The 19,954-nt window shown below is 42.2% G+C and overlaps 1 protein-coding gene across 1 annotated transcript in view; it reads right to left on the bottom strand.

Annotated features, from left to right (window-relative positions):
- ANKH (ANKH inorganic pyrophosphate transport regulator) overlaps nt 1-19,954 on the bottom strand; it is a 508,089-nt gene that overhangs the window by 158,060 nt on the left and 330,075 nt on the right. Inside the window, exons 5-6 of the mRNA XM_086965246.1 lie at nt 2,280-2,450; nt 1,634-1,768 (exon numbers count right to left, since the gene is read on the bottom strand). Coding sequence (XP_086821372.1) covers nt 1,634-1,768; nt 2,280-2,450 — 306 coding nt within the window. The remainder of the gene's footprint in view (nt 1-1,633; nt 1,769-2,279; nt 2,451-19,954) is intronic.

Genomic DNA, 19,954 nt, shown 5'->3' with positions numbered 1-19,954 from the left:
ACAAAGGCGCAAACCCTTGCCAACTAGAGACACCCATTTCTAACACCAGCTATGTCACCTCTGGCTCTCCTTTGGATCCTATTTCTCCCAGGGTGTTTCCGGAATTCTCTGAACAACTCTTGAATGTGTGCAATAGGTCTTTGTTGCACGCTCATGAGCCAGACGTGCGGAAAAAGGCCATTATTGTCCATCTGCTGGAAAAGCTCAATGCTAATCCTGCTGTTCTTTCCAACTTTCGGCTAACTTCATTGCTGCCTTTTTTGATAAAAATTCTAGAGAACCATGTCAACAGACCTATTTCAGATTTCCTGTAGCAACATTTGCTTTTAAATTCCATCCAGTCTGGGTTTTGTCTGACACACAAAATGGAAACCTCTCTGCTGCCGGTCCTTGATGACCTTAGGATGTCGGCAGATAGAGGGCAGTCTGTGGCCCTGGTGCTATTAGATCTATCCGCAGTATTCAATACAGTCTCACCCTCCTCCAGCTGACTAGACTGGCAGATAATGGAGATAATGTGGCTAACCAACAACAGGATTGTTAGCCCATTTTTTCCGGATTTTTGGCCTCCATCTTGGATTAATGCCCCCACCCTTCTGAGGTGGTACAGAACCATGGCTTTTTGCTGGATTCAAGCCTTTCCATTTCCAATCATGTTTATCACTTCTGTGCCACCTGCTTTTTTCTGCTTTGAGTACTGCAGAAAATTTTGCCACAGCTCTCATTTTCTGTGCATCTGCTGGTGGTTCAGATCACCATTTTGAGTTGGTTGGACTACTGCAATGCTCTCTGTATCGGCTTCCCTACCGGACTCTTGAAAAGGCTTCAACATTGGCAGAATGCTGCAGCCCAGTAGGTGTTGGGTCAGCATCATTATGCATTTCCATCTGTTGCACTGGATTTCTTGCACTGACTGCTAGTTGCGAAGAGGATCAGCTTCAAATAATTCGGCTTTGTCCACAGAGATTTCTATGAAATGGGGTCTAGCTGTTTCAAGCAGAAATGTTCCCAATACTCCTCCAGCAGAAATTTAAGATCCAGAGAAGCCTCTTTATTGGTGGTCCCTAGGTTTAAGCGGGAAAGCTTAGAAAGCAGTCCTTTTCTGTTACTGCTGGTAAAATGTGGAACTCACTCCCATACCACACTACGTAAGACGCAGGATCATTTACCTTTCTGAAAGGAGTTAAAATCTGGCTTTACACACAATAGATTCCAGTTACAGATTACCATAAAGGTCTATGCTCTAGCAGTTAGACACGTGCATTAGTATTAGAGTGTGCAAAATCTATTAACACAACATAGCACAAACATTATCGACAAATTATCTTTGCATTGTCTATATGGTCTATTTGTTTCCAACTTTTCGTGATCCAGTGTATGAAATAATTGCATTGTGAAATCAAAACAGACAATTGTGGCTTTTACCCACAAAAACTATATAATTTAAATGTTTCATTTTAGAATGTATACTTTCCAGAAGATGAGCAACTGCTTAATGTATAACAAATTCAGCTTGTAAAATGAGTCCAGGTTCCTTCAGTTTCACTTATAACTGCATAGTATCCGATGTTTCATTTAGTATACAGGGAAACTCTTTCTTCCTATACCTTGAATCCTGGAGACCCATACATACCTCTGTGGCTGCACTGCTGCCGCCCAGGTCACGGGAGACAAAAAGGTTGACAATCGGCCGACTGATCCGCTGCGTTGCTAAGATTAACGCCAGAGGCCACCAGAAACTCAGCATCTTCCTGATTGTAGCATCTCCCTGCACAGTAAAGAGACACACATTGGTTTCAAACTGTGACAAATAGAATAAGACACTATGCACTTGGTAACTGACGGTTCACCTTTCACATGCCACTCAATCAATCAAGGTATAAAAGACAATTCTTACAGAGCAGAAATGTAGATATTTCACTGTGAAACTAGCATGCCACTCTGACCTAACCACCAGCAGAACATCAAGCAAAGAATGTGATGATGGACATTTTTTTACATCACACACCCTCAACGTATGGTACTGCTCATGGCTACAAGGAATTCTTTTTCCAGCTTGGCCTGCTTTCATTAATGGCCAGTCAGAATGACTTAGATCTCAAAATGTTCTTGTAGCAATAACAATAATTATAATTGTATGCAACTCAATCTATTATATTAGCACACATAGTACAGGTTGAAAAGGATATTCTGGTCAATTTTCTGATGAGATTCTTGTTTGCAGAGTTTCAGCAAAGGTCTTTTGGTTCTCTCACCCCATGAATCAGAATAAGACATACCCCCATTTCAGGCCCGCTGTGGTCAGGGATGAGGTCATGAATATTCTTGTAGTAGCCTAGACACAATGTGGTGCACCGCACGAGCGCCCCCATGTACAAGGACAGGATAGGGATAAGAAGAGGCTCCACACATTCGAGGTGACTGTGAAGCAGAATGGCCACAAACACCACCTGAAAAGCAATGCAAGAAAAAAGGAGGTGAAGCAGAAGAATCTTAGAAGCAGACACATCAATCTGCAGCAAATTTATACAGTAAATCTGATAATTCAAGTTCAACTAAAGCAGGGATCTCAAACTTTTTATAATAAGAGCTACGTATGTTCAATTAAAATCTAATTTATACAGTAAGGTTGATAACTGAAGTAAAACTAAAGCAGGGATCTCAACCTTTTTCATAACAAGAGCCAGGTATGTTTAATTAAAATTAAATTTATACTTCAAAGTTGATAACTCAAGTCTATCTAAAGCAGGGGTCTCAACCTTTTTTATAATAAGAGTTACGTATGTTTGATTAAAATCACATTTATACATTAAAGTTGATAACTCAAGTTTCAACTAAAGCAGGGATCTCAACCTTTTTCATAGTAAGAGCTACGCATGTTCAATTAAAATCAAATTTATACTGTAAAGTTGATAACTCAAGTGCAACTAAAGCCGGGACCTCCAACCCGTTTTGTAATAAGAGCTAGGTATGTTCAATTAAAATCATCCTGAGTATTAACATAAATTATCAGTGCTACATCCCTGACCACTTCAGACAAGATTCTATACGTGCCATTGCATGCAGGATTACTAGCACTGGCCACTTTAGTGCATCAAGGAAGGTCAGTAGTAATAGTGGAATGAAAAAGCGTTATAAATTTTAATTTTGAGAACCTCTACATGAAATACACGCAAACCCCCAGTCAACTACTTCAGTAATAAGGATCCCCACCAAAGCATAAATTACCATTTAACTAACAGCCTTAAATATATTTTTTATCAAAACATCAGCTTATCATTTTTGAAAATATACATATTTCATTTTTAAAATACATCCTTTTCAGTTATGAGAACATACCTAATTTATCCAAACAAAAGGTTTTTATTTACTAAGTGGGCCTGCACATAGTTGAGTTACTTACAGGTAGATAGAGAGCTGCCAGTGACTCCTGAGCTACTCATTGCAGAACATTGTGGTAAAGCTTCTATAACAGGTTTTCAAAAGTACAAAGTCAAAAGTTAATATTGCCTTACTGTCTGACGTAGTGGGCTCTACAGGCCAATAAAGGCCCGCTCCAATCTTAAAGGTCCGAGCCGAAGGCGAGGGCCTTTAACAAGGGAGCGGACCTTTAATGGCCGGTAGAGCACACTACGGGGGGTTCTAAGGCTATTAGAATATTCCGCCCATTGAAAGTAGAATGTTCTAATGTGTAAAACAAAGGCGTCACAGATTCCGAGGGGGTTGAAATCCCCTTGGACTCTGTGAGTTCTTTGTTCACAGCAACAACTGTGAACAAACATTGGCATTGTTGCTGCTCCGGGCTTCTACCAGCCATTAGATGCCGGAGCACTCCGTTGTCCTCAATGGAGAACTCAACATTCCAATGCTTTAATTAGCCACTCTTTAATTTCCAGCTAAATTAATTATGAGCTCAGCATAGTACAGTTGTTTTCACTCGCTTAGTACTTGAAATGATATCTAGATAATGTGCTTGACACCTACAAAGCGTAATAACGCTTATTTATTTATTTAACTTATAAAGCGCACTATCACCAAAAAGGCATCCTGGCGCTGATAACTCGAAATAAGAAGGGACAAGAGAATGAGCAGGGACCTAACAGCCGACTAAGTTTTAGGAAACAACCAAGTTTTGAGTCTCTTTCTGAAGGCACACAGATCACTAACTTGTCTTAGCTCCAAAGGGAGTTGGTTCCAAAGTTTGGCAGCAGCGTACCCAAAGGTTCGACCACCTGCCCTGACTTTCCTAAATCTCGGCATTATCACAAGTTTTGCCGCAGAGGAGCGGAGGCATCTCGCAGGCGCATACCACTCGAACTTTCTCTGCATAGACACAGGACCCATCCTATGCAGAGCTTTAAACACTATGCAGAGAGACTTGAACTGGACTCTTTGTCTAAGCGGAAGCCAGTGTAGTTCTGCCATAGCCACTGGCAGTTTTGTTTGGGTGGAATAAATTGCCATCTTGAAACACGCTAGGACCGGCTGGTCCAGTATTTAAACGCTTACAATTCATTAAGTTGTTTATATTCCCCCTCAAAATTTGTTTTTCTCATGTTTTGAATGTAATATTTTTTGTCTGTGTATTAACGTTTGATGCAAAAATGTTTTAGATTCTGTAAATAATGTCTATGATTGAAGTATGTACAAAGTGTATTTAGTCCTGTAAATATTGTAAATGTATTGTCCTTTGTTCTGTTACGAGTTTTTGAAAAATACAAAAAGTATAAAATAATGGACACAAAATAAGGTTGTCTAAGGGAAGTTACAATAAATTGGTTTCTTACCCTTTCAAAGCATTCATTTAGTAATTGTGGTGTGGGCACTGTGTGTTTTTGCGATAGCCACTGAAAAGGCAGATCTTCTAGGCCACCCCAAAGCCAATTTGGCAGCTGTAGACTGGATCCTCTGCAACCTTTCAAGCAAACATTTTGGAGACTCGAGAAATAAAGCGTTGCAGTAATCAAGCCTGCTAAGAATGGTGCTACGAACTATCAAAGCCTGAGTGTGAGATGGAAGCAGATGAAGGATCTTCCACAGAGACCTAATATTAGCCAGGCAACAGGTCACAGTTTTCATGACCTGAGATTCAAGAGTAAGTTTGGAATCAAGCAAGATGCCAAGATTACAAACTATCTTTACAGGCTGAACCAAGGTCGAGGTGGTGGCTGGCCAGAAGTTAAGGTAAGGCAGAGGGAATTCTGTACCCTCGGACAGTAGAGCACCTCTGTCTTATCTGCATTAAATTGCAGCGAGTTCTCCTTCAGCCAAATGGCCGTATCACGCAAGCAATTTTGAAACACTTCTGTCGATATTGATTGATCTCCCTCAAGGGAGAAAATCAACTGTGTGTCATAGGCATAATTAATGATGTTAATGTTATGCTTTTTGATGACAGCGATCAGAGGTTTCATGTAGATGTTAAATAAAATAGGGCTGATAGCCGAGCCCTGTGGTACGCCATGTGAGATATTTGAGTAGGTAGATTGAAAAGGGGGGAGGGATACCGCTTGATGTCTATCCCCTAAGAATGACCAAAGCCATCTCAGGGCTGTTCCCCTCACCCCAACCTCACTCAATCTCTTCAGCAGGATCCCATGGTTGACTGTGTCAAACGCGGCAGACAGGTCGAGCAGAACCAGCACCGCTGCCTGCCCCCTTTCTGCCCGTGTCTGAAGTTCGTCCATCACGGTCACCAGAGCAGTTTCAGTTCCATGGGCCGGCCGAAAGCCAAACTGCACCTCCTCCAGCAGGTTGTGTTGTTCCAAATACTTGGAAAGAGTGCTACTCACCACTCGTTCCACGACTTTGGCTGGGAAAGGCAGGAGGGAGATGGGCCTAAAGTTCTTAAGGCACTCCGGGTGAAGCGAGGGCTTCTTTAACAGAGGTGTCACCACTGCTCGTTTCCACTGTACCGGGACCATACCACTAGACAATGACTGATTACAAATCAGTCGAAGAGTGGGGAACAGTTCTGCCTTAAATTCACTCTAAATTTTATAGGGCACAGGATCAAGCGGAGACCCTGAGTGGACACCACTGGCCACCCTATCAAAGTCATCCAGTCCTACGGGCACAAACTCAGAAAGGCAGTAAGGGACCTCGCCCTCTGCACGGATGGTGTCGCCGCTGCTACCAATCTCCGGGTCCGCCACCCCCGAGGGATGCTGACCCCCTCCCAGATCCTTGATGATAGTATTAATTTTTTCATGGAAGAACCTAGCCAGGCCTTCACAGAGCTCTTGGGAGGGAGGTATCACGTTCTTGCACACTCTGGGCTGGTCAGGCTATTTAAGATATTAAAAATACTTCTCGAACTCTTGGGGGCCTTAAGTATCAAGGCGGAAAAATAATCCGCCTTAGCCATATTTATCGCTTTCTTATACCCCGTAATCTTAGATTTTCACATAGTCTTATCAATGTCAAGGTAGCTGCGTCTCCATCTCCTTTCAGGATGCTTACAATCCAGTTTCATATTTTTTAGATTTTCATTAAACCAAGCAGCTTAAGGTCTACCCCTAGTACGACGGTTTTTTAGGGGGGCTACCACATCCAAGATTGATTTGATCTCACTGCAAAAGGAAACGTAGTTCTCGTCAACAGGCTTAACTAGCGAAAAACAATCCTCTACCCCGAATATTGGGGCATTGCCCTTCATACGCAAGAGGGACTTCCAGTCTCTACTTACGTAATTACAGGCAGCATTTGTACCCCAACAATTGTAAGAAGCACCGTTAACAAAAAATGTGATCAGCGAATGGTCAGTTCAGTCCATTGGCAGAATTTCCCAATCAGAAAATGATTAACCTCTGAGAAAATTAAATCTGGCATATGCCCTCCTGTGTGAGTGGCCTTGGGCACCTGCTGAAAAAGGCCCAGGCCTTCACAAGACTGAAGGACATTTGAATAGGCGGAATCAAGCGACCCATTGAACCAGAGATTAAAATCACCCAAGATCACCAGTCGACGGTAAGTGGCCGCCATATCCGTCAACGTCTCCAACAGGAGTTGTTGCTGCAGTACACTGAACACCCCAGGAGGACGATAACAGATAATCCCAGTTAGGGCTTGACCATCATTACTTTTAATAGCGAAGCCAAGTAACTCAAAGCTTGCGACCACATCTACATCGAAAATGACCAGATTCAAACTATCTTTAAAAATCACCCCCACTCCTCCACCTCTCCCATTCGGGCGAGGTTTATGGCGAATGTTATAGCCAGGAGAGCAAGCCCAGCCCGGATCAATCTAGCAGTCGGGCGAGATCCAGGTCTCAGTCATGAACAGGATCTCACGTTAATAATGTTCCAGTAACAGCTGAATTTCCGTAAGGCGCTTAGGTAGAGACCTGCGGTACAAAAGTGGGTGGTAATGGACGGAGCATCTGAACCAATCAAGCACTCACACCCAGTCAAAAGATCTGGGTTTAATCCATCACCGTTCTTTAGACCACTCTGCCTCCCCAGTTCAGACATGGCTATATGCAAATCAGTCTGACCCTGTGCCTCATGGGAACAGTCCAGCCCGAACTGCCAAGCCATGCCTTCCCTGGACCGGAAACAAGCTTCCGAGGACCGGTTTCTTGCATACCAGCCGTCTTCAGCCCGGCTTGCTTGAATCCAGTGGCAAAGTGAGCAAGGGACTCACGTCTGAGCATACCCTGCCACACCTTTGGTGGCCAAAAGCGGTACAAAAGGGGGTATTAATGGACGGAGCATATAGAGACCTAACATTCAATAGTCCACATGCCAATAATCCGGTATCAAGAAAATCAAACAGCGGAAAGGCAGACTGGGCAAAATCAAGGGCCCCCTTACCTCTACCTGACCCACCAATAAAATGAAGTTCCTCACTAGTATAGCGGACCGGGCAGCGTCCTTTAGTCGACCTCTGATGCCTGAAAAAACCAGCATAATGGCTGGCGCTGAGCGCGTCCTTAGCGCAGACGGGCGCAGATGGGCTTGCCTTTGGTGCGCCCGCTGGGTGCTTGCGCCAGTTTCCGGTTTTGTATACTCCCGGGGCTAAAGACTAGAGCGCTAAACTCTAAGATGGCGGGTCCGCTCACACGAACGGCCCCAGCCAGCACCGAACTCAGCGTGCCAAATGTCAGGGAAGAAAAGCAGGAGGTCACCAACCACACCAGAGCTAAAGCGGTAGGTGAATATACATGAAATTACATAGTGAGGAGTAGAGCAACAGTTCTCAGCCTCCGCACTACTCACATCCAATTTAATGAAGGAATTTGAGCAGTTAAAAATCTAAACGTATAAAAACAAAATCGGGCTGCCAAAACTAAGCCCACATCAGTAAAAGTCCCAACTCATAGGAGCCAACAGTGGGTTATCACATTAAGAGCAATACCAAGTGGACAATGGTATAATATGTAGGGGTGTGCGAAGTTCATAGCCTGGCAGTTCACGTTTCAGCAACCGTATTGAGCTACACAGTTTGGTTGACTATCTGTACTTAAAAATAAAATGAATGGGAGTTTTTGCAGCCCTTTCTGGCAATTGCAAAGTGCTTCATCTACTGTTCCAGCTGCTGTAGGGGTGTAACAGGGCAACTGGGGGACACCTTGGCAGATGTCTAACTCATCTCTTCAGCTGAGCCATATCCCATCTGGCCTGGCCCGGCCCACCCGCCTATCTACACATGGAGCTTACTGGCCTGGTCCACCTGAACCCCATAGAACATCCAACCCACCATCATGTTTCATGATACACACTGATGCAATGGCCCAGATATCATACCTAGGAAACTAACATTGAACATGTGAGGATGCAGCCTTAAATATGGCAATATTTCTGCTAAGATCCCACACAAACTGTCTTGGAAGGCATGCCTAATTATATATCACGTGGTTACAAAAAATTCAAAAACAATTGCTATTCCCAGTACATAGAAATCTGAAAGTCAGGTATATTGGTTTGGCCATGAGTCATGAGAGGCCCCTCCCCTTTCCTAACAATGGGAACAAACTATTAAAATATGCGCATCTGCATGCATAGTTTATGCTACTACATTTTTCAATAAAAAAAAAACAGGTAATCATTTGATAGTTAAATATGTATACCAAAGAAAAGTAAACTAGAGTCCACATTGGTCTTCTATGTTTACTAGAGAAGTCATTAATGTAACTGGTCACCTTGTCTACACCGTTAAGAGCTTGTAAAGTTAGGTTTTGGATTTCATATGCATTCTTTGCAATTTAAGATTGCTGCCAAATGACCACCCATTGGGTCTTACAATTAATTCAATAACATAACGTGCATTTTGAAGTCATCCTAAGTGTGACATTTCTCATTGTAATGTTGTACTAAAGTGACATTTGGAATTCTACATCTAAGCCTGCAACAGCAATGCAAGATGTAATTTTTATGTGTTTTTACATTTTTGTTTGGTAGCTCTGACCTATGCAGAGACACAGAATTCTGTTCATCACATTCTGTGTTTCGCTTTTGGAATAAAATTCAATGTGAATGCCTTGCTTTCATGTGAGAAAGTGTTGGCAATATTAGTGTATCTACATGCAATTTCCCCATTCGATATGCTCAAGACATGCGGCAAAGCCAATTGTTATTTTAGTGTCTCTTCTCGGGTGTGGTTGGTAAGCCTGTGCCGGCTCTGGCAGAACACTGTCCCTTTTAAATTTGTAATGCTCTCATTGGCACTATTAAACTTCCTCCGGTCCGTATGATGACCCATTGACTGACATCAAAGGGTTGAAATGTCAACTTTCTGCAGGAGGTGCTAAAATCGTATGGTTCCCATCGTGGACCTTCGTTTGGCATAATACTTAGGGCCTTATTACGAGTACGGCCGCACTTGCAGTGACGGTCTGACAACTGCCACCACTGCGGTTCTGCCTGCAGTATTCAGAGTGTGGCAGTCAAACCACCACAGGACCGCCGCATCTGCTGGGGATCCAGGATCCCATGACTATCACGTAGCGGAAGGCACAGCAATACGCTGGTAGTGCCGCTGCGGCACCCCTGTGAATATTATGAGTTGCCTGTCCACTGCCCCTTTCATGGTGGTGAGCCTGCCAGGAAAATGGTGGTGAAGAGGCAACTAATAGGGACTAACAGAGCCCACTGCCGCTACTGGGCCGGTGATGCATGCGGGGGGGGGGGGGGGGAGGGGGGCACATGTGCAGGAACGTGCTGCAGGTGCTGTCACAGTGGCGTCTGCAGTTAAGGCTCAACTATAAGCCTTATACAGCGCCACCCTGAGACACCTGCAGCACTGCCTGCCACCATGGATTATAGTTGTAATCTGGTGAATGCTCGACAGACAGGCTTGTCGATCTTCCTGTCGGCTTGGCATTGGAGGGCTGACAGAAGGACCACCAAACTAGTAATAAGACCCTTAGACTCTTTGGCCTGACAAATTTGGATGTCTTGACATTAGTTTTGTGCCAGGGCCATAATCTACTAATATAAAAAGAATGGCTCTATTCACTAATTGTAGCATTTGTGTTATTCATGCTCAGTCATAGGTCATATCCACACCCACTATGACACACTTTTTGAAATATGTATATTTTCAATAATATAGTGATTTATTTGTGCACTTTGAGAGTGTTGGTGATTTGTAAATCGCATAAACAGTGTGATACATGCATATGTCCACAAGTGAAATCCCTTTTTTTATATACAAACATATATGTGTAGAATGTATTGCAAGTCAAACTGTCTTGTTTTAATGACTATATTGAAAATCACTGTGATTTTAAAAAATACTAATATATTTTATGCTTCTTGTACCTCAGTGGGCACCAGTCAAACAACTAATAATGGTCCGATTTATCACCACAAATTTAAATAAAATTACAAACTACAGCACGTATACTTTGTTACTTTTGTATCACGGTATAAAAAACCTCATCAAACTAGGAGCAATACCACACATGCTTTATGACTGTGTAATATAAAATAGGGGCAATTTATTTATACAAGTTTGCAGCTTGTGAAATTGATTTTGCTTCAATCCCTGTGACAAAAAGACTTGCACCAAAGCAAAAATGGAAGAAAATGATTATGGATACATATGAAACATGTCTAATGCTTGCAAATTATTCTAGATGAGTAATATCAATCATAAGAAAAAACACTGACTATGAATAACATTTTAAAAATAAAAATAGAACAAGGTGACTTTCACTGTTTTTCCACTTTTGCATAAAAAATGTAACTCATTTTATTTTATAGTCTCATATTTTACACTTGGAACGTTTGAACAGTGCATTTTCTCCATGTATACTCAGCAATTTTCATGTTGAATTCTTTTCCAGGGTGCAGCATAAGGCAATAGTTACTATTTAGCACCTAGCTATGTCTTAGTTTAGGGCTATCAGCAAGGGTAAGTAAGGCTGATGACTTTTTCTTACATATGTGTCATAAGTGAGATCATAAACAGCTCATTAGAGAGTTATGATTAAATAAGTCAACATAACTGGATACATCCAGTGGTTTTATGTTTTGGATCATAACCACGAGGTCCTTTCCATTTCCATTTCATTTTCTTTTAAATATTAGACATTGCAAACCTTCAAATAGAACCATAAGTTCCCTTACCAAACATTGACTAGTTTTGGTATGTTACATTGCCTGCGCTCCCTTTTTATGCCCATGCTATGCATCACAAATGATCTTTTTTCATACACTGATGCCATCAATGGATCAGATAAGTGGTATGAGATCAAATCTTGTACTAAAATTGATCGCGTGGATTGAGTATTTCAAACTCCCAGCGAAACTGCTGCTGATCCAGTTTAAATTACAAATCCCATAAATCCCACTGCATGTGGCAATGTGAGAGCACTATTGTGTGAGAAGACATTACAAACATAGGGCTCTGGTATCAGGAGAGGAAGTCCTGGTTGCTCTCAGGGTGACATCTGTTTTGTGAAACTGGAGAATGGAGACAAAGAGCGCAGTGCATTTCGTTTGGCGGGACTAATCCCTCAACAGAGGGACGGGCCATGGAAGGCCCCAGTCTGTCCCGTTTGAAGCGTTAGGGAGGGTTGGTAATACTCCCTTGAGAAAGAGCATATAACTCATATGACACTTATGGGTTTATCTCAACACTAGCATGACTGATCAACCAGGTCCAAATAGACCTCTGTTTCTAGGGCTTGCAATGTAGTGCTGAAGGATCTAAAAATATCTTGGTGTATCCCACCTACATACACTGTGGATGGAGCAGAGAAATATAAAGTGCAAACTTTGTTCCATATGGAGCCCATGGAGTTATTTTCAGTGCAATACATATGTAATGAGTGGTTTTTAAATTCGGACAGCGTGTGCCTATATGACTCTAAATTTCCTGATGTTTCTGTTGCTCCTTTTAGGGAGGCCCATGTAGAACATGTTGCGAAAGATCGAACAGGCCAATACTGATCATCGGGTGGATTAAATGAGTGGGAGCACCTTTCTAAGCATGCTGAGTAAAAACACTACCCTTAAAAATAATATTGTGAGGGCAAAGGAACAGTTGGAGTAAAACAAGATGCCCAAATATTTGACTGTGTGTATCAGGGAGACATCTGATTCCTCCAAGTAGGCATGCCATAAAGACATGCTGCTACTGTTAAGATCTCAAAGCAAAAGGGCCTGTGTCTTGGCACCATTCAGGACAGGCAAGTTATTTGTCATTGAAAAGCAGATATGATTTAGATTCGCACGCGTGCCATCCTGACTCTCTGTTCCCCTCTCTAGTTGAATGTGGATCTGGGCGTCATCTGCATGCATCTGGAACTGGGAGGGATGATGCAGATCATCAGTCCCCATGTGGCAATGATAAGGACATTTCTTAAAGGGTAGGTGATACTGATTATGGATAGTGAAGGGTCCTATAAATGGACTAACTGTGATTAAAATGAAAGCATCAAATCTACTTGAGTGACTGAGAACGCTCTTGATGTCTTCTATGTTGGATGTAACACAGATGTTGAAATGGTTCATGATTGCTGGCTGATCTAGGGTGATAGTAGAAAACTCTCTTGAAAATGGCTGGAATTGAATTATGTTACAGCAACCATACAATAGCTTTTTGAGTCCAGATCGCCGGTTTTGAAGTAGTCTTTGAGAAATACTCCTGACAAACTGCAGCTCTTAATGTATCTTATGGCATATTTCCAGGAAACACAGACACCCTTGTACCTATGCAAACTGAGAGTCTTTGGTAAACGTAGGTTCTTGGACAACAAAAATAGAGTGATTGAAACCAGAGCTTAATTTGAGGCAGTGTTTGCCGGTGCTGGAACCAGCACGGAAAACGTATTGACTGGAGTTTGTTTCCAACTGATAGTGACAAAGGCCTCCAGATTTTACAGTACTAACAGTTAATCTCTCATTCCTGGGGTTACATGGCACTGAAAGCCAACAGTTTAGGAATTCCTGCTGCTTTGTGAACTATGTTACTTTATGTGCATTATCCTGTCAAACGGTATAAAAACAACATTGTTTTAGATGTGTGATACATTTAATTAAGCTTTAACAGAAGGGCCGACCAGAAAGCAACTCCCAATTTCCAAAGGATGAAAAGTAAAACACGTAGACATAGATGCAGTGCTTAATTCGTGCAGGGGCTTACAGTTGCTCTGACAGTCGTTTTTATCGGATTTGGGTTTTTGTGTTTTTTTTATCCGATTTTGACTCCAAGCACATGAAAGAAAGGCTGAAAAGGGCGAAAAGAGAAGAAAGAGATAGTAGGGATGAAAATAATCTGCATGAGTGAGATAAAGAGGCACGAAGTGAAGGGTGATGAAAGAAAGAGGCATGACATGGAATTAAGAGTAAGACCAGGCAGTCGCAGTATTCCGCAAACCTGCCATTGAGGAGCGCCGGTGGCATGCTCCCGAGAAACTCTGTGTCCCCTACACTTATGTTTTCTACAAATTAGCACTGATTAGCAGTGATGTAAAAAGTATACATCATTATCAAGGTTTCCGATGTGTAGTTAAGACACTGCATATTCTGAAATTGAGAAATCATAGCAAAAGTGCTTGGCTTACACAAAGGGTCCAACTTTGATGATCAAGACACAAGAAATGTTTATGACATCGTTGGTTTCTTATTCTATGATCCTAACATTATAGTTTGGAGTGGGTAACAATAGGACATCTTTTTCAATTCGAATTCAAGCCTGGGAGTGGACACTACAATAGGAAGCTGAGACCTTGGTAGAAAAGAAACACTTCAGAGCTATACCAAAGTCCTACAAAATAAGAGGAAATACAGGAATTCGAGGTTTGTGCAAGAATTGAGGAATTCCGAGTTGTTAGAAATTGGGTTTCTGGTTTGCAGAGGTATGCACCCTGTCCAAGCAGGAGACACAATCCTAGTCAGAGTAAGTGAGATATACACCCTCTGGTAGGTTGCACGTTTCACACAGTAACACAGTGAAACATCACAAAACTACTCCACACAGTTTATAAAAATAGTGCATGGTTTCATAAATAAAATAAGAAAAAAGGCAAAAATGCAACCAGTAGAAGTCGAGATATGAATTATTGAAGATTAAATGTACAATAGAGTTTAGAAGAAAAGAGTGCTCAAATGGTTAATTGGTACAAAAGGGGGTGGGGGTGGTGAGGTAAGGAGCATCTGAACCAATCAAACACTCACACCCAGTTAACACACCTGGGTTTAATCCATCACCGTTCTTTAGCCCACTCTGCCACCCCAGTTCAGACATGGCATGCTCCCGAGAAACTCTGTGTCCCCTACACTTATGTTTTCTACAAATTAGCACTGATTAGCAGATATGTAAAAAGTATACATCATTATCAAGGTATCCGATGTGTAGTTAAGACACTGCATATTCTGAAATTGAGAAATCATAGCGAAAGTGCTTGGCTTACACAAAGGGTCCAACTTTGATGACCAAGACACAAGAAATGTTTATAAAAACGTTGGTTTCTTATTCTATGATCCTAACATTATAGTTTGGAGTGGGTAACAATAGGACATCTTTTTCAATTCGAATTCAAGCCTGGGAGTGGACACTACAATAGGAAGCTGAGACCTTGGTAGAAAAGAAACACTTTAGAGCTATACCAAAGTCCTACAAAATAATAGGAAATACAGGAATTGGAAGTTTGTGCAAGAATTGCGGAATTCCAAGTTGTTAGAAATTGGGTTTCTGGTTTGCAGAGGTATGCACCCTGTCCAAGCAGGAGACACAATCCTAGTCAGGGTAAGTGAGATATACATCCTCTGGTAGGATGCACGTTTCACACAGTAACACAGTGAACATCACAAAAATACTCCACACAGTTTATAACAATAGTTTATGATTTTATAAATAAATCAAGAAAAAAGGCAAAAATGCAACCAGTAGAGGTCGAGATATGAATTATTGAAGATTAAATGTACAATAGAGTTTAGAAGAAAATAGTGCGCAAATGGTTAATTGGTCATGCTGGACTGGAACAAAGTCAAGAGTTTGGGCCGCCCACAATGGAAAGCAGGCGCGCTACAGGTCCCACGCAGAGCCCCAAAGAGCAAAAGTACTTTAATCCTTGTCAGAGCATGAGATGTGCCGATGATCCCCATGCAGTTGGAGTGTTGTACCGGATTTCTCCACGCAACTGTGATAATGCGTCTGTTCCATTGAGCAACTCGTGGGTTCCAACCGTGGATTCCAAAAACGATGCGCTGGGTTATTCCACACTAGAGGGGCACAGCGTCGATGTAGAGATTTGTTGGTTCCGAGTGTGATGCTCTGCGGCGGTTCTGAGTGTGATGCGCTGATTCTGCTCCTTCAACTGCAACAATGCGTCAGTTCTGCTTCCGGCATACAGAATATGCGTCAGTTCGAATGGAGCAAGCACCTTGATCCACTTCAATGGACCAGGCTCAGCAGCACTTGCTACGACTTTGATGTCCCTAAGTCTCAGAAACAGGAGGCAAGCCAACAGGTCCTTGGAGATCACTCTGGGTTTAAGCAGAGTCCACTTCTTCCACAGCAGGTGGCAGCATAGCGGAAAAACAATTCTTCCAGAGCAGCAGGCAAGCAGAGTGACAGTCCTTGAAGCAGCACAGCAGTCCATCTTCCTGGCAGAGTTTCTTTACAGGTCCAGAAGTGTCTGATTTGGTGGGGCCATATTCCTTGTACTTATACTCAGTTATGCCATTGAAGTCCTTGTCAATCAGGAATTACAGCTTATAAGTGTAATAAGGAATTCCCAATGTTATTGTATGAGAGGAGAAGGTCTCATAGTAGTAAAAAAAAGAATGTATGTTTTTTTTCACTACCAGGACATGCACAACTTAAAAGTGCATGTTCTACATTTTACATACACATCCCCCTGCCCTATGGGCTACCTAGGGCCTACCCTAGGGGTGAAGGAATGTGGAAAAAAGAGGAGTTTAAGGCTTGACAAGGGATTTTAAATGCTAAGTCAACATGGCAGTGTATATTGCTCTCACAGGCTCTGCAGTGGGAAGCCTGGGACATGTTTAAAGTGCTAGTTGTGTGGGTGGCGCAATCAGTGCCGCATCAGCTATTAGCATTTAATTTACAGGTCCTGTGCACATGTAGTGCACTGTGCTAGTGACTTACAGGTAAATTAAATGTGCCAATTGTGGATAAAACAATGTTACCATGTTTAGGGGAGAAGCACATGCACTTTAGCACTGGTCAGCAGTGGTAAAGGGCTCAGAGCACTGAGGACAATAAACAGTATCAGCAAAAAGTGGAGGTAAGTAGGCAACACGTTAAGGGGAAGACCAACCTAAGGCTGACAGGTCTAAAACAAGTTTTGCAGTAAATACCGCTCCTCTGCATTTTCCCAGTAACAAATTTCTGCAGGCTAAGCCTGCCAAAATGTAATACGCGGGACTGTTTTGTGTAAAAAACAAGTTTTACGAGTTATTTTCCATTTGGCCTCAAAAGCTCAGAATAGGAGATAATTATGGTAACTAGTAATAACTCACCCAAGACTAACAGTATTTACTAGGTGTAGTAAATATCACATACTATTTTAACCTACTCATAGTCATGGCTGGATTGATTATCTAGAGCACTGGTCATTTTGCACAGTGGGAGAATATGATGAATGTAAGGTGTACCCCGACACTTGGTGAGATATTTCTCTGCTGTCTCCACCCATCAGCCCTGGAGAGTTACTGCTGGGGAAAAAGTTTGCCGGACCAGTCTATTGCCTAGGATGATATTGTTAAGGGAAGGATTCTGCAGGAAGATGCATCTATCAGAAGAATTGGGAGGCCCACCAACGTCTACAGAAATAGGAAAATTAGGAATAACGATGGACTCAGTTCTCTCTATGAATCCTCCAGTTATCAAGCAATAAAATCCACATTTCACATCATGTGGGTACTATTGCATATTGTCCTTCATTCGACATTCACATAGAAGATCAAAGCAAGTGCTTCTCTTGCTATATCATTATATATCATGACTGGATTATGCAAATAGTCTACATCATGGGATATCAGTCTCACATTTGAAATGCTTTCAATGAATCCAGAAAACAATGACAAGACAACTTATACATGTAAACCTATGAGACCATAACTACCCTGTTCCAAAGGTGCTTCGCTGACAGCCTGTCCCAAGAAGAACTACCTTTATGATGCTGTACAATAAACACAAGGCAGTCAACGGCAACAGGTCAATATTCCTACAGGAAAACATAAAAGGTAGTTAGACTTGGCCCTTCATGCAGGGTCGTCCACAAACTTAAGCCTTCACCCACCCGTTTTGTTGGCTTTTCGGAGTTTGCACACTTTACCACTGATGAACAGTGTTAAAGTGCTTGTGCTCTCTCCTTTAAATATGGTGATATTGGCTTACACCTAATTGGCACATTTATTTACTTGCAAGTCCCCAGTAAAGTGGTTCTACATGTACCCAGGGCCTGTAAATTAAATGTTACTGGTGGGCCTTCATCACAAATTGTACCATCCACTTCAGTAGACTTTTTAAACATGTCTCAGGCCTGGCTTTGCAGTCTATGTGTGTGCAGTTTTAAACTACAGTTTCAACCTGGCAGATATACATTTTGTCAGGCAAAAACCTTCCTTTTTAATTCATATAAGTCACCCCTAAGGTCTGCCCTACACAGTCCGTCAGGCAGGGTGCAGCACATCTAAAAACTTAAACATGTTCTTTTATCTTTTGCATGTCCTGGTATTGAAAAACTCTTAAACTCGTTTTTCACTTCTGCAAGTAGTCCTACCTCTACCATTGGATAACACCAGGTGCCTTACAGCATTTAATTAGTGATAACTTTCAATTGGGAGTAGACACGAATATCGAGTTTGGTGTATAAACAATTGTAATTTAAAACACTCTTTATTGGTAAATTAGGACTCTAAGTCACAATTCTGAAAATACTACTTTTAAAAAGTGGGTATTTTCTTGTCCTTATTTATTTATTTATTTATTTTAAAAATTTATAAAGCGCGGCGTATACCCATGGGTGTCTTGGCGCTATAATTTTGCAATTTATAATTTTATAATTTAACCATTAGGTGCCTGCAACCTGTGCAGTAGGTCACATGACTAGGTGTGGCTGTCAGTAAGTCGTTTTGAATTGCTCCCATACAGCAGAACAAAGGGGGAATAGGTTTTGGGAAGGTAGGCCATCTCTGACAAGGGACTGAAGAACAAGCTCTTTCAATCAACTTATCAACATGTGCTCTTTAAAGAGAAGCACAACGCTGACAAAAATGAGGAAAAGAAAATGTAACTTACCCCTTATCCATCTGTTTGCAGTGTTTAGTGCCGTAGATTCACATGCTCTGCATACTCCTGCCATTCATAATATACCTTAAGTGTTGTCATAATGACCAAGTTCAGACTGTATGATCTGTGTTTTACTTCCTTTCAGTGACTTCAAGTGGCTGCTCCACTAAATCAACTGCTTTCCTTTTGTTCTGTTCTCCAGGTTCACTTCTCAATGTCTGTAAATGACCTGCATATTTCACTGTTATGTTATGGTATGCAGATTTGTAAAGTGCACTGTCGCCAGGGAGGATATCTTGGAGTTGAGCAGGTTTGGGTCTAGGCACACCTAGGGCAAGGTTCTCAGTTTCTTGCGGATTTGAAGAAATGAGGAGAAGGCTCTTATGTATAGAGGCAGATCATTCCATGCTTTAGGAGAGAGGCAGGACAAAGATCAATAGTTGAATCTGCTTTTCCATATGTGTGGGATTTGTGCAAGTTGGAGTCCAGGTGAGCAGAGGTATCTGGAAGGTTTGTGAAAACTGATGTGATTTTTGAAGTATGCTGGGCTAGTGCTATGTAGTGCAGTGGAAGTGTGGGTGAAGGGTTTGAATTGTGTTGTTTGTGAATGGGGAGCCAGTGGAGCTCCTTCAGGTGTGGTGTGATGTGAGCAAGGCATGGGAGGATGAGAGTGATTTTGGCCACTGAGGTCTGAATGGTCTGCACCCTTCTGGTGAGTTTTTTGTTGAACCCTGATTAGAGAGTGCTCTCATAGTCCAGTTTGCTTGTGACCATGGCATGAGTGGCAGTGTTCCGGGTGCTGATTGAGAGCTATTTGAAAATCTTTCTCAGCATCTTCAGGGTATGAAAGCATGAGGCAGTGTCGGCATTGACTTGGGTGGTCATGTCGAGTTTGCTGCCGATGATGATTCCGAGGTTCTTGGCGTGGATGGTGAGGGTGGGTGTCCGTACTAGCTCTGTTGGCCAACAGATGGATTCCCATAGTAATGTGCTCATTCCGAAGATCACAATTTCGGTCTTGTCGGTGCTCAGCTTTAGACAGTTGGTCTTCATCCAGTGGGTGATTTCAGTTATGCAGACATTGAACTTAATCTAGGTACTCGCCGTTTTGTTCCATAAGGGCGAGAATGAATTGTGTGCCAATGACACACAATTCATTCTCGCCCTTACGGAATAAAATGATGAGTACCCAGATTAAGTTCAATACCTGCATGACTGAAATCACCCACTGGATGAT

The sequence above is a fragment of the Lissotriton vulgaris genome, chromosome 4_1, assembly GCF_964263255.1.
Source record: "Lissotriton vulgaris chromosome 4_1, aLisVul1.2, whole genome shotgun sequence".
NCBI lineage: Eukaryota > Metazoa > Chordata > Amphibia > Caudata > Salamandridae > Lissotriton > Lissotriton vulgaris.
This window is presented reverse-complemented; position numbering and strand designations above follow the sequence as displayed.